This window comes from Sceloporus occidentalis, unplaced genomic scaffold (assembly GCF_023333645.1).
Source record: "Sceloporus occidentalis isolate IW3139 unplaced genomic scaffold, rSceOcc1.0.p SCAF_68, whole genome shotgun sequence".
NCBI lineage: Eukaryota > Metazoa > Chordata > Lepidosauria > Squamata > Phrynosomatidae > Sceloporus > Sceloporus occidentalis.
The window spans coordinates 4,405,476-4,420,605 of NW_028317048.1; the positions used below are offsets into that span (position 1 = coordinate 4,405,476).

Sequence of the window (15,130 nt, forward strand, 5' to 3'; positions counted from 1 at the left end):
TAAACTGTATTTTTAGGCGGCAGTACCAGTTAAGAGTGGCTCTATAATCCTACCTCTGTAAACTTAAAGGATCCATAGCTTAGTTCTAGTTAGGATAAAGCTGTTCATACAACTACTCACCTGGTATGTGGATAAAACATTTTTGGTGACAGCAAAAATTGGCTGAATGTTGGCTGCTGATAGGATCTGAGCAAGGTGACCAACCGAAGGATAGTCCTGGGAAAAGAACAAAGGCAAAAGGGCTTGTTATGTTTTAATGTTACCAGCGTTAATTTAAAAAAAAATCCTTATATTTGTATGCCAGGAATGATGACATCATTAGCAACACCATTCCTAGTACAAACCCTTCCAAGAAATAGTTATTTAATTTATTAAAATTAATATAAAATTCATTGTCATGAAACTCAAAAGAAAGCACTGGTGGGCTGTTGCCATAGAAGAATATAACGATAGATTTGCTAAGGAGTATTTGCTTAACATCCCTAAAAACGCAATTTTTTTCAGTAATTTTAAGGATTGCGTGTTTGCAATTTCCTCTTCATGGTAGTATTACTCTATATTACAGTGAAAAAAAAATGGCGTCCTTTGTAAAGTCCAAAAGTTCTTCACTAGAGAATTCACACGCTGTTAGTAAGCTCGAGCTAATTAATATTGTTCAACATAAAGAGAGTTGTAAAATATGTTTTGATTGGCTAAAGTTTTCCTCAATTACTTTTTTTTATTTTTCAGTTAGATGTATAAATTCACTTAGGGTCTAGAAGTTGCCCTAGTTTATTTTTCTTTCATAGTTTGGCCATTTTATTGGCGTTATGTCACATACATAAATGTTGCTGTGATAATACTCTCCATTCTCATTTAAATGGCAGTGTCCATCTGTGGGGAGGTAAATCCCGGCTAATTTCCCATCCCCAGCCATATGGAAGACATCATCAGAGGTAAAAACCAGCAGACGGGTAACATTCCTCCAGCCAATGTGATTCTAAAGGAAAGAAAGGAGGAAATGTTGGTGAATGTTCAGGTATCACAAATGGATAGAGATAGTGGGTTACTAGGCTGTAACAAGTGCAGGTGTTCTATTTTTAGTAAATTGGCGGCAAGCTTGGCCTTGCCGTAGGGTCACTGGTTCTGAGCTTATTTTTGTAGAAAGCATGTAGACCGGTGTACTTCGAATACCCCGGTCTATTTTTGTTGACGGTCTGAAGAAATTTTTTATTTATTTCATCTTTTTTATACTGCATCAAAAATTTAATTAACTGTACTATAAGACCCTAATATGAGACAAACCTTTAGCAGTTTGTGGGAATCCTGCCTCCAAACATTTAAATATATGTATGATGCCCTTAGACCCCAACACTGAGAACTCTATGGACAGAAGAAGATAAATCCATGCTGATGGATACATGTCTGGTTTTCTGGTCAATGTTAAATGGATTCATGGGCCATGTGCGACTGAAAAGTCTTTAGGAAACAATTTGAGTTTGTACAAGTACCATGCTTTCAGGGCAATCTGGGTATGTTATGGCGACCCAGCTTCCTTGGGCTTTTCCTCAAATACTCCATCCCTTGATGTCAAATCCTATCTTAAAAAATATTTTTTTTTAGTCTGAGGGTGGTGGATTGGGAGGTTGTAATGGTTGTGCTAGGAGAAGAGTTTCTTAGGACTGAACTTGAAGGATCAACAAATGATGAGCAGGTAGTAACCAATGTTTACAAAAAACAAAAACTGTCTGCGCTTCTCACCCTAATAAAGCCAATTCATATAACCAAAACCTCTCATTTATATTATGTTTATATATTTGTTGCCAACTTTATTAGGGTGAGAAGCGCAGACAGTTTTTGTATTTTGTATACATTGTACAGCCAACACACTGTATTTGTAGCATGCTCACACTATTTGGTAGGCCTCATCTTATACATTTGTATTATTTGAGCCTGAGACTACATTAGCGCACCGACATTTTTTCTTTTCCCATGAACCAATGTGTGCCTGTGTTTTTAGACTCTACTTATGTTTGTATAAAACATAGAGATAGTGACGGGACAGCACTGAGTGTAAAACTGGTGTACTGTCATATATGACATTTGAATATGCCTTCTTACCGTGCATACAGCCGCCTGCACCATGGCATCGAGTCCCCCCTCGGGTGCATCCATGTTCCCTGAGATGTCTTGTGCGCTGACCCGCAATTGGAACAATGTGAGGTTAGAGGTGAGAGGCAGGACATGCCGATAGCTGAAAGGCGGTTGGCAACGCTCGGTCCGGGACAAGCATGGGTTCTGTAGCCTGGATTTTACTGTGCTTACATAGGGCAGCACTGTCTTATCCACAAAAGAGCCAAAGCCTGCAGAACAATATTCAGATAGACAGCGTTATTCTCACAGTCAATATTCTAATGTATAATAAGACTTATCAGGGCTCGACAAATCCCAGGCGCCAGGTCGCCATGGCGACAGAGAATTTTGTCCTGGCGCCTAGGTTTTGTCAGCCTCTTACATCCATAAAAAAATGTGGATGTAAGAGGCTGAGTCACCACACGGGGGCGCTGCTGCTGCTGTCTGCCCAGGAGTCTGGGCAGACAGCACAGCCACTCAGAGCCCGCCCCCGAGCCTGAGATCACTCCCCCGGAGTGATCCTGTAGGCTGAAACCGCGGTTGCTGCAAAACCAGCAATCGTGTTTTCAGCTGCCACAGGAAGGGGGTTGTGTGTTGATTGGTTCCCCACACAAGTGTGGGGACCTGACCCAACACCCCCCTGCTGCCTGATCGCTCCATGAGAGCGACAGTGCAGCGTTAACCCCTTCAATGCCGCGATCGCGGCATTTAGGGGTTAATTCTCGTTTTGTACGGGGCTCTGCTGCTGGTGGTCTGCCTGGAAGCCCAGGCAGACCAGCAACAGCAAAAACGAGCCCCCACAAGCCCTTTGATGATTCCTGTAGGCATGGAAGCCTACAGCAGTCATCAAAGACTCCCCTCCCTGCAATGGCTGGTCTATAGACCAGCAATTGAGTCCCAGCTGCCAGAGGCAGCTTCAGGGACAGGGGAGAAGGTTCTTTGGTCTCCACATGAGTGTGGAGAGCAGCCCCAACACCCCCCTGCTGCCTGATCGCTCCATGAGAGCGACAGTGCAGCGTTAACCCCTTCAATGCCACACTTGTGTATGACACATTCGTGGCATTGCGGGGGTTAACATTTTTCCCCACAAGCTTGTGGGGACTAAATATCAGTCAATGCTGTGCTCCAATGGAACATCAGCATCGAAAGAGTTAAAATAAATAAATAATTAATAATAAAAAAAAAAAAAACAGCACTGACCTGAAAGTCCAGGGTGCTTCCAGGTCAAACGCTGTGAGTTTAGTAAGTGGGCTGATGATCAGATCACTCCTAACCAACTGTTAGTTTAAAAAAATCCTGGCTCCTAACTTTTTTACCTGGTGCCTAGATTCACAACAAATTTGTCAAGCCCTGTAATAAGATCCTTTAAAAATGTGTAATGTTTCATAATAAAGAGGGGCATCTCCTCGAATGACGGGCAGGGGAATAACCACATGATAAATATACCAGGGAAGGCAGGTGGGGTTGGGGTTAGGAGAGCAAGTGCACCATAGACTGTTTGATTTACAGATTTTGGACCAAAACCACAAGCTCTTAATTTTCTTTTTGAAGCTTCAAATAAACTATGGGGGTGGCTAGGCCAGCAAGGGTTTGGGTAACTATATAAATGGTCCATTTGGTTTGGCTAGCCCCTAGCTGATGGCTACCATCATACTTATGTCCAGTTGTTTCAGAATGTTTTAACTGGATTCCTTTGTCCTATCTTAATTTAAGGAAGTGAAAAGTATACTAGATACACAATACCACATTTAACTATTTAAAGGATAATATTGTAAGGCCAATACTGTTCCTAGTCATACTGGGTTGCTGTATCTTACCAATGTGCACAGACTTGGTTACTTCATGCAGTGCCTGCTGAATATCACTACCCAGTTTCTTCACATTTTCCAAATCATCCTTCATAGAGTATGACAGATCCATCAGATAATACAGATCAACCGGGTACCCCTCTGCACGTTTAAACCACACGCGAAACTTCTTTTTCTCTCCTGAAATTCAGAAAGACGCATCAATGTAATATATGGACTATAGGGTGCATCCATTTTTTTAGAATGCATTTGGAAATAAAAATCTGGTTTATCGAAGCTTTGGTAATTTCATTTAATTTTAGCGTAGGGTGATGGTTATATTCAGGCTGGTATGATATATTGCAATATACATAGTACTGCCAGAAGTAAGCTGCTCATCCTAGGAAGATAGTTTATACTTAAGAAATTAGTGTTCCATTTGTTTTTGTTTTTTAAAGCTGACCCATCATTGTGTTTCTCACCAAGGCGAAGTTTCAGTTGCACACTTTGAGGGGCTAGTTGAGTGACCACCTCCTGGTCCCCACTGTCGCTCAAGGGTATGTCTTTAAGAATGTTGATTATACTCTTGGGGTTGATAATATGATGAGCGTCACATCCACGCTGCAGAAGCACCATCTGAGTCGCACAACGAGAACCCTCGGACTCTCCTTCTTGTGTGAAATTCTGTTAAATACAGACAGATTACAGGGATGAAAAAAAACAGACCGCACCAGCCATGCAAGTCTAAAGGAGAACTGAGTGTCTGATATGGCTTTTGAGGATGATGTGCATCCATCATTAGCTGCAGGTTACACAATCTCTGATCAGAAGGTTAGAAAATGTGCCAAACACATCAAAAATCCTGGGGCCCAGTACAGGCTTAAAGCCACTTCTATCAACCTGCCCCATGTGGATTCCATTGTCCCGTCTACCCATTACCCCGCCTTATGATCCTCCTATAAGAATAACTTATGAGAGCATGAGCAAGCTTGGGGTTAGGGGCACCCGGGTGCACCATTTCTTCTGGGCCTTCTGTAAGTTACAGTCATACATACTAGCATGCAAATTCACTCTAACACAATACACATTCACACACCTTGTGTATAAAACCTTGCACATTTTACACAAGTACTACACTACAAGAGTGCATCATCCAGCTGACATAGATACAAGAAAGAAGAGCACACATGTTTTGTTTTTTTAGAGAAATACTGTACTTTAATCATATCTCAACAATTCATACATCTATATACGGTATGTAAAATCCATGCTCTGACTCTAACTATTTATATATTTTATCCCCAGGTGGGACTGAAGCGTTGAGATAGGATGTACGGTCTGTACCAGTGATATCAAGTTAAATACAGTAATTGATAAAAAAAAATCCTTGGTGTGCTTTTCTCGTTTCTTCCATAAACCTATATATAAACCTTTCTACTCCAGTAAACTACTTGGTACGGCTCACAGAATGAAGGAGGAAGTGATAAACATCTCATCATCTGGTGTGAAAACCTCAAGAGGTTTTGTTTATTTTAAACTATAACATAATGCCAGTCTTCTGACACATAACTGAACCAGACACCACACAACATGTACCATTGGTTATTAATTCTCTATGTGCCATGTAAACTACCAAACATACAGGACAGAATTATGTTCCAAGTACTCCTTGGCACTAGCTTCACTGCCTTTTAATGCAGAGTAAAGGTGTGCATTTGATGAGGAATGGGTAAATTTGGGTTGAGCTGGGTCAAATTTGGCAGAGCATAAACAGGCATGGGTAGGCTGTCAATAAACCCCTCTTAAGCCCTGCTTGTCCCAAGCAGACTAATGTAAGCCAGAGACTTGCCACCAAAACTCCTCTTGTTTAGAGGAAGACTTTCGTTAAGTTGCAGATAAGATTGCACAAGTTAACAAGCCAAGTCGGGTCCATGCCATACCCCGGCCACCAGCTGGCTCACCCACCTCTATCATATGCATGTACAATACCACCACCTTTGAGGGTTATTTTTTTATGTTTATTTATATATGATGATGATGAAAATGATTATTATTATTTATCTGTTTTTAACAGAGCTATTCCTTATGTGTCATTGAACAGCCCCCTGTCAACTCTAAGTGAAGCCCTCCACATAGCCACTTGTCTCTACCACTTTGAGCTTGATGGCCTTTTAGTCTCTTTAGTGGGCTAGCTTGCCATCATACGGGACAGCTGCTAGTAGGGTGGAAGCCAACATCTCCAATGCTTGTGTGCTTTTCAGCACTCAATGTCATTGAGGCAAACCCATACAACTGGTATATTTTCCAAATGTCATGATTCAGTCTCTTCGGGTTCATATTAATTTGCAATTAGACTAATGTCACTGTTTAGCAGTCACTTACTGACCTTAGCAGAGCACCAGGCACAGCTGGGGTGGGATAGAATGCACTCTGAGCAGGATACCCTGTGTTCACAGACATCTGCAACATTAAAACATTTTTTATACATGTAAATATCTATACATACGCTTATATACATACATATGCACACAGACAGAGAAAGAGTGATTGGTAGGTAAACTGGTAGCTAGAGATGATAATAGAAGTGCTTACTATTATTACAATACATTGAAATAAGCAGATTGTGCAAAAGAAATTAACTTAAAAGGTTAATTTAAAATCTATTAGATACATAACAGTCAGTAAACATTTTTTAACTAGTTAAAAGGAACTGTGCTTGAATGTTTTGGAAAAGGTTGGAAAGTTCCATGCCAAAGTTGGCTTTATTTTAACCAGCTTGCTGGGCAAATGCCAGGTGGGCCGATGTGTTAATGCTCCTTCCATCCACCTTCACTACTTTTAAGACAATTTGAGTGGCCGATTTAACACAGGAATGTGTACTTGCCTATTGAATGTATGTGGACAATACTCGGGACAACTAACCAGTGGCATTTTCTTTGCCCAAACAGGCAACTAAATTTTTTGATGTAATTTTAAGTGCTAAGAGGCTACCCATGAGTGTGTAGAAACTCTTTCAAATTGACTTTCTTTTAGAACTTCACTTCATAATTCCCTGGACCTATCTACCTATTCCAACCATTGATAACATGTTGCATAAGATAACCCTGCTCTATTATACAGCTTTCTGGTCTGAGACTCTGTTTCACTTTTAATTTGCATGTCATTTTTCACAGTTCTCTTTGTCTGCCACTTTTCGGTGACGTTCCTCTGTGGTTTGTAAATGACCCAATCATTTCCTATTTTCACTCTGAAGTTGTTCTGTTTTTTTTATTTTATAAGATTTTACTCACAGTCGTCTCTCCTGAACTTGGTGGTGGAGTCAAGTAAAGAAAATGTTCCCCACCGCATTAAAAAGACATCAGGAAGAATACCCTGTCTTAATATTGCTGATATGTGACTGCCAAGAAGATATATGATGTAGGCCTTACTCAGTAAGGAGGAGCAGTGTAATTGCAAAAAAGACGCATATAGTCCTATATTATAAATCCCCCACAACATTTTAGGTGTCCTAATTGGGAATGGACATGCATATCAAGGAGGGGGCCTGGTCAGGACCAACAACCAAACCTGAAGAGTCATGTTGTGACGCTTAGCTTTAGAGAGTGGCGAGGTTGCCACATGGGTGAAGCTGTGGAGGTCTGCATTGCAATAGCAGTGAACTCCACTGATTTTACAACTCATTGAGGATATTAAAAGTGGTACGATGGGGTATCTATGCAAGACAACAGGATAGTGCCCAAAAGTTTCTTCTTTTCTGCCTTGTTTTCAGAATTGAGACCACAAGCAGATGTTCTTCCTTTCTATTGTTATAGGTGTATCACCATACCAGTTTACTTGAGAGATACCTGTTTGGAGTTCTCTTTCTTTGTGTCCAGATATGAATGGAACATGCAGGAATCCAAAACTCCAGATCAAAACTACAAACTTCATGCTCTGCAAAAATATGAATAATAAGAACAAAAAAACATTGATATTCAACCCATATCTTCATTGAAGTATTTCAATCTATCTCCGTTAATTTTGAAAGATACAGTATGTTGTGAGACAAATTGAGAGTTAAAGGTACCTGTTGAAAACGTATGAAATAAAAATACACAGGGGAAAAACAAGGGGCAATAAATATGTGAAGACGAAATTAGTAGACTATGAACAGAAAATGGGAGTTAATACTGAGCATTGGAACTACGGTTTTCAGTAGACTTGGGCGCCGACCAACTCTTCGTGTTTGTCTTCGTGAGGGGAAAAAATCTTCGTATTCCACAAATATTCTCCCATTCCTGTGTTCGTTTGGGCGAATATTCACCAATAGAGTTGGTCGCATGGCCCTTTGACTCCTGACGCAGAACTTGGCCTGGGGAGACCATTGGTCTTCCCGCTCCAAGAGTTAAAGGTCTGTACGAGTGACTCTGTTGGTTGATGGCAGACGAGCCCCCTGCTGGCGACCAATAGAGTCACTCGTACAGACTTTTAAAATCCTGGTGCCGCAACTTGGCCGGGAGAGACCAATGGTCTCCCTGCTCCGGGAGTTAAAGGTCTGTACGAACAAATAGAATCTTGCGTACGGACCTTTAACTCTTGGAGCGGGGAGACCATGGTCTCCCCAGGCCAAGTTCCGCCGTCAGGAGTTAAAGGGCTGTGCGAGTGAGTCTATTGGTCGCCTGCAGGGGCCTCCTCTGGCATCAGCCAATTGGTTGATACCAGACGAGGCCCCTGCAAGCAACCAATAGAGTCGCTTGAACGGCCCTTTAACTCCTGACGGGGAACTTGGCCTGTCTCTCTGCTTCAAGAGTTAAAGGTCTTTAACTCCTGACGGCTCCCGGAAATCCGTAGGTTCGCTGTCAGGAATTTAAGGGCCATAAGAATGACTTTATTGGTCGCCTGCAGGGGCCTCCTCTAGCATGAACCAACTGGCGGCATACCTACGGATTTCCACTTGCGTTAACCCCTGCAATGCTGCGTAGATATGGTAGGCTAGATGGGGAAGGGACCATGGGAGATCATTAGAGCCCAAACTTTCACCTACAGAAATATCTGTTAACAAATCTCCATTTGTGAACACTAAATCCAATATGGCCTCCTTACGAGTTGGCTCCTCAACTACTTGTTTTAAAGATAATCCCAGTAGGGAGTTTAGAAGATCTGCACTTCCAGGCACAAACAGCTACTTTGGTTTTCCATTTCACATCAGGGAGATTAAAGTCACCCATGATTATAACCTCCCCTGTCATTTTAGCTATTTCCTCCACTAGTAAATTATCTAGTTCTTCTACTTGTCCTGGGGGGCTATAAATCACACCTACGCGAGTTACTTTACTTTTGCCAAATTGTACTGTAACCCAAACCTATATGTTCTCCTCACCAACTCACAGATGGAGCTAGAAGACGGTTAGGCCAACTTGAAAACACCACTGACCAGTGGCGTCGCTACAGGGGCTCAAGGGGGGGCAATTGCCCCCCCTAGGTTAATCCTTGCCCCCCCTGTTGCCCCCCTGCCGAATTTGGAATAAAGTCGCAATGCGACTTTAAATCCAGTCTTTTTTTAATTTTTTTAATTTTTTTTAATGCGGAGGAGAGAGAGGGTGCGGCCCGTGTAGGATCGGCAGCCAGGGCAACCGATCTTATGCGGGCCGCACCTCGAGCCAGGCTACTTACCTGTCCTGGTGTGTGTTCGGTTGTTAGTGTGGCAGAGCCTGTCCTGGTGTGTGTTTGGGTGTCAGTGTGTCAGAGCCTGTCCTGGTGTGTGTGTTTGGATGTGGGTGTGTCAGAGCCTGTCCTGGCGTGTGTGTGTTTGGATGTGAGTGTGGCAGAGCCTGTCCTGATGTGTGTGGGTGTCTGTGTGGCAGAGCCTGTCCTGGTGTGTGTGTGTGTGTTTGGTTGTCGGTGTGGCAGAGCCTGTCCTGGTGTGTGTGTCTGGGTGTCGGTGTGACAGAGCCTGTGTTGGTGTGTGTGTTTCGTCATCTGTTTCCTGGCACTTAACTTACAGTAGGAATTATTTAATTTATATTTATCCAGAGATAAAATGCCCTCCTGAAGTTGTAGTGACTTCTGGGGACAAACCGTTCAAACACCAGTCAATAAATTTAGATATGCTAAAAACTGTGATGGGGCAGGTCCCTTAATCTAAGAACCTGCGAAGAATGAGGCAGCGGGGCAGCTGGGCAGGACAGTACCCATAACGAGGGAGGCAGGCATACAGTCCCACTATGCTGTACCTGGAACTGCAGGCCCATGGGGAAAAATATTGTCAAAATATTGTCATTTTCATTGGATGGATAAAGGGGATGTGAGAGTTTGCATTCATGGTCAAAAGGCATAACTTGCATGAAGTTTAAGTGTCCCTTAATCACACCAGGTTGGTGTACAGATGAGTAGCTCTATGTAATGCAGTGGCTTTCAAAGTTTGCATGCTGCTGCGTGTTTTGCTGTTGTGTTTAGTTTCTGTGATGGTTTTATTGTCAGTTGGCGTGTGGGTATCCTGTGGCTTTTAGGCTATGTGCAGCTGGAGGCTTTTACTGTTTAGAATAATTGTGGTAAAGTGTCTGAAGCTCCCTCAATGCACAGACATCACAGGGACTATCACTAAAAAGGAGGGGTGTTATGTACCTATACAGGGTGTAATGATTAAGGGTTTCTTTAAGGCAAAATTGGCCAGTCTGTAAAAGTAGTAATGGAGTTAATTTTACACAAAGTGTCATTAAGCTATTACTAACTTGTAGTAGTTTAGCTACTGTCCAGTGTTCCTCAATAACGAATACACATTAAAGTTCGGCGCAGTTCTGAAAAATACTATGCATTTTTCCACATGCATTGACAAAATAACCTTGACTTTAGGAGAAGCTGCGGCTCCCGTTTAAGGTCTAATTTTTGATCCACTGATTGGCTGAAATCAATGGAAGAATTTTCTGCGTGTGAATAAGTGAGACATACACAACGCTGAAGCTGCTGATGGTAAGCAAACCACATTAGCACAGAAAACAGTAGATGTGTTCAGGCAATGCAGTCCTTGCAAAACTCCAACGTGCCTTAAAAACACATAATTAGGGACTGGATGTCCCTTCAAGCTGCTTATGTATTATATTATAGCTAATCACTCCCCTGTACTATAGCCAACCGACCCCAAAAGAAATACAACTCTATTCCAGACAACAGTGACCACTAAAATCATCTCATTAGCTACTTATTTCAGAAAATGTCCTTAGACTCAGGAGAATCTCATAGAATAACACGTGCAAGAGTATGCTAACTGTATTACAGAGGCTTGAACAGCTGGGATGTTAAAATGTTCTTTGACAAGAATAAAGATGTCCTTAGAGGGCCAATGACTTACCTGATAGACAGAAAACAATAATTGTGATTTCCTGAGTTCCAAGATTCAGTTTAGTTTTTTAATAATAATTGTGTTTTAATGTTTTTTAAAATCTGACCCTAAGGGGTTAATTTTTGTATGTGTATATATATATATATATAATATATATATATATATATATATATATATAATTTTAATGTTTTAATGCATATTGGGTAGTTAGTGTGGTGGGGGTTAGTTAGTGGGGCATTAGTTGGGCATTAGTTGGGCATTAGTTAGGGTCAGGTAGGGGTTTAAAAAACCAAAAACCTAGAAAACTTCAAATCAATGACAATTAAATAGGAGTATAGGGTTTGAAAAATATGGAAAGTTAACCTATATATTTTTGGTGTTTTTAGCATTTATATTAGCTGGGGATAATTTATATACCTGTAAAACAGTGAATACATCACATTTTTTTTAAAACTTCTATAAAACAAAAAAGCCCTTCTTGTCTTGAAAAAATATCATTTGTGTGGGTTCGCTAAACAAGAAAGAAGGAAATAATCGTTCCGGAAAGACATAGGAAAAACATGAAAATTGCTCTGGTACTTAAGGGGGACTGTATGGGTCAAAATTCTAAAGGCTTGTGTCTAAATTCTAAAGGCTTGTGTGTACTCTGGTAAACAACACACGCAGAATCAAGTTAATGTTTCCAGTTCCTACTAAAGGATCATGGGAAATAAATATTTGCATGGAATACCCATGGAAGCAGATGATGTTAGAACTGAAAAATATAATTCTAAGTAGTTAAGAAAATAAAAAAATAATAACACAACAAAGGAGTACGTGTGTTTTTTTATATTTCTGGACACAATTTTGGTATAGATGTGACTGTCGCAATGCAAACCTATTTAAAAATGTTAACATATGTAAACTTTTAGAGCTTTTTGATGTTGCTATTTTGTGTGGATTTTATATGTAGTTTTCCCCGATTGCATATTTCATAGTTAATGCGGCGAGGTGATTTTTTTTTTATTTCATTGTAAGTGAATTTTGTGCATAAACCCCTCTGTATTTTAAATGAAATTTCAATATTTAACGGATGCTAATTGTAAGATTATAAAAGTTAATGTGACCAGTTCTATCATCTCTACTTGTGTTGTTAAATCATGAAAGGGTTCTTTATATTGAACATGGTATTATGCGGAAACTTTTATGAACCACCGTCTAGTTTAACTGACACGAACCTGATTTTGATAGCGTGCCTTCTCGTGTGAAAAAGCAAGAATGACTAATTTCTGAAAATGCTTACAAAAATAAGAACAAATAACTAAAAAGGGGGTTGCCCCGTCAGTCTCAAATCAGCAAAATTGCAAAGCACAGAATATTTTTTTGTATTTAAAATTATTTATAATGTATGTACAATTGTTAAAATAATCACTTAAAAAAATCTATATTAATAAACCTGATTTATTTGTTGTCTTCACAATAATTTAAAATTAGGACAACACATAAATGTTATATTATAAGATGTTTTAAAAAGGCTTCATAATAATGTTTTTGTGAATATAATGTTATATGTTGCATAATAATGATATATGGCTATTATTACATTTTTTTAATCCATTGTATTTAAAAAAAAAATCTATTTGTGACCTATTTTGCTGTTTTGTGATTTTCTAGTCATATGATCTGACCACCAGCCTAGGCTCTTTTTGCAAACGGGTTTATGTTAATGTTTCGACAATATATTATTAAGTGAAGTTATAAAACTTCCTCTTTAGTTTCGTTTATGATATTAAACAATATTTACCACAATATATACGTAGTAAAGCTGCCATAACTGGATATAAAGTTAAACAGGTGGTTTGCCAAATATTTTTTTTTTAAATCTCATGTTTATTTTATTTTGCATTAGAAAAAATGACCACTTTACAGACTGTCCAGCCTTACAATCAAAGACAAAATACAATATTTAATGGTCTCTTTCTAGAATCGGTAGAGGTACGAGAAAGAGGTGAAAAAAGAGAAAGGCAAGCAAGAAGGGAAAAACAAAGGGTAGGCAGGTAGAACCAGTAGTGAGCTGGCTAGGGTGTTGTGTGACCATGTAGCCAACGTTATAACATCGCAGTGGTGATGTCAGCATGTAAAAAGCTCTCTGCTCAGTACAAGGTATACAATATGTCACAGAGAACACAGAATGGAAAGGCAAAAAATAAGGTCAGAAAAGTTTTAAGTGAAATATTAAATATAACATTTTTGCTTTCCTCAAAGTTGTTCGATATTTTTTGCCCCATGCACTCAAAATATGAAAATTGACATATGTAATGAAACAATTAAGCGTAGTAATAGCAGTTTTATTGTACTCACGGCTCCCTAGGACTTGGTCTGCATCTCCTCTATTGCAAATGAAGAAGTGAGTTTTATCAAAACTAGATTTTGAGCTCTCTAAATGTTAAAGAGCATCCCCCACCCAACCACTAATGCTGAAACACCTTCCTCATTGCCTTAGAAAGCCACAAGTCACAAAATCAAGGAGGAAGCAATTGTTGTCTAACTCTTTGACAAGAACAAAAGGTAGAGCTGAGATAATGCAAACATGTTTCTGCATTTTTTTAACACCTACGCTTTTGCTTAAAGCATCATTCGATGAATCCATTAAAACTACTGATTGGGTTTTTCTTTGTCCTAATCTGTTCTCTTTTTTCCTTGCTCCTTTTTCTAAGGTTGCCACAAGCAGTCTAACCAAAGAAAGATAAATGGCCTAATGGGAAGGAATAATCATGCAGGGTCTGTATACAGGGGGTTGGGATCACAGAGCTGTTAAATCTAAGACTTGGTAAGTCAAGGTCCATGAGCCGGCCAGCACACGTCAGACCCTGAGCTATACTCAGGCTTCCTTAATGAGTCAACACACTAGCCAGCTAGTCATGTTCTGTATACTCCAAAGGTTAATCACCTGGAAGGACCCTCTACCAGAGGGTGAGGGAACACTTAAGTGTTCTCACTTTACCCCAGGTCGGGCCCATTGGACATATAAGGTTAATATCCGAGTAGCCCACTGCGTCTAGACTAATTTGTTAATTGCAGAAGGCTTTTAATCACTTAAACTTTTGGGCCGATGTGCTTAAATGCTGAAACCTATTTTTTGGTACCAGTCCACCTCTACTTCACCCCTTTCCCTGGAGCTTAATGCGGATCCAGAAAGAATTTCTATTGCTTCAAGACTGGATATCGCTTCAGCACCCCAATGCTTGATTGTCGTAATTCACAAAGGAGTAAGGACTAATTTTTAAAAACAATTTACAAAATCCCCTGCAGTTGGCATGGCTGGCTGGCTGGAACATTGTAATCTATAGCCTGGTACCATAGGCAGACTCCTAGTATGGACTTGTTAGGGAAATGCTATGGAAAAGTGCTGTACTTTTTCTTTGAGAACTACAGTGTTGAATACAGCCATGTAATTTAAAATTAAAGAAAACCTTTCACCTGTCACTTTGTTTATACTTTTCTTTTCTGGCAGCTTCTGATCTTCTTGGGACAATTCTGAGAGTAGGGCTGCAACTAACGATTATTTTAATAATCGATTAGTTGGCCGATTATTTTTTCGATTAATTTTAAAATAATGTAATAAAAAACGTACAATTTACACTTTCATCTCTTTATTGCAATGGCCTCTCTCTATTCACCTTCTTATTTTACTGACATAATAATAAAAGCTACAAGAACCCAAACACTGTGTTTCTCAAACTAGGTTAATGCAAAGTTATTAGTAAATATTAATTCATATGTTAACTATTTTTCATATTTAATAAAAACGATGAGAAAAAAGCCTTGTTTAAATTTTTTTTAATTTACCAAACTGCCCCCGGTTATGCACATCTGACCCCCAGCTTGCCACTCTGCCCCCATATATGCCTTATACCTCTTATATGCCAGATTC

At 39.9% G+C, this 15,130-nt stretch overlaps 1 protein-coding gene across 1 annotated transcript in view; it reads right to left on the minus strand.

Moving 5' to 3' along the window:
• The window catches only part of LOC149286564 (integrin beta-7-like), a 34,141-nt gene extending 27,793 nt beyond the window's left edge, over window positions 1-6,348 (minus strand). The window contains exons 1-6 of the mRNA XM_089493967.1: window positions 6,286-6,348; window positions 4,382-4,583; window positions 3,930-4,100; window positions 2,101-2,342; window positions 821-979; window positions 121-216 (exon numbers count right to left, since the gene is read on the minus strand). Coding sequence (XP_089350093.1) covers window positions 121-216; window positions 821-979; window positions 2,101-2,342; window positions 3,930-4,100; window positions 4,382-4,535 — 822 coding nt within the window. The 5' untranslated portion in view covers window positions 4,536-4,583; window positions 6,286-6,348. The remainder of the gene's footprint in view (window positions 1-120; window positions 217-820; window positions 980-2,100; window positions 2,343-3,929; window positions 4,101-4,381; window positions 4,584-6,285) is intronic.
• Window positions 6,349-15,130: the final 8,782 nt, after the last annotated feature.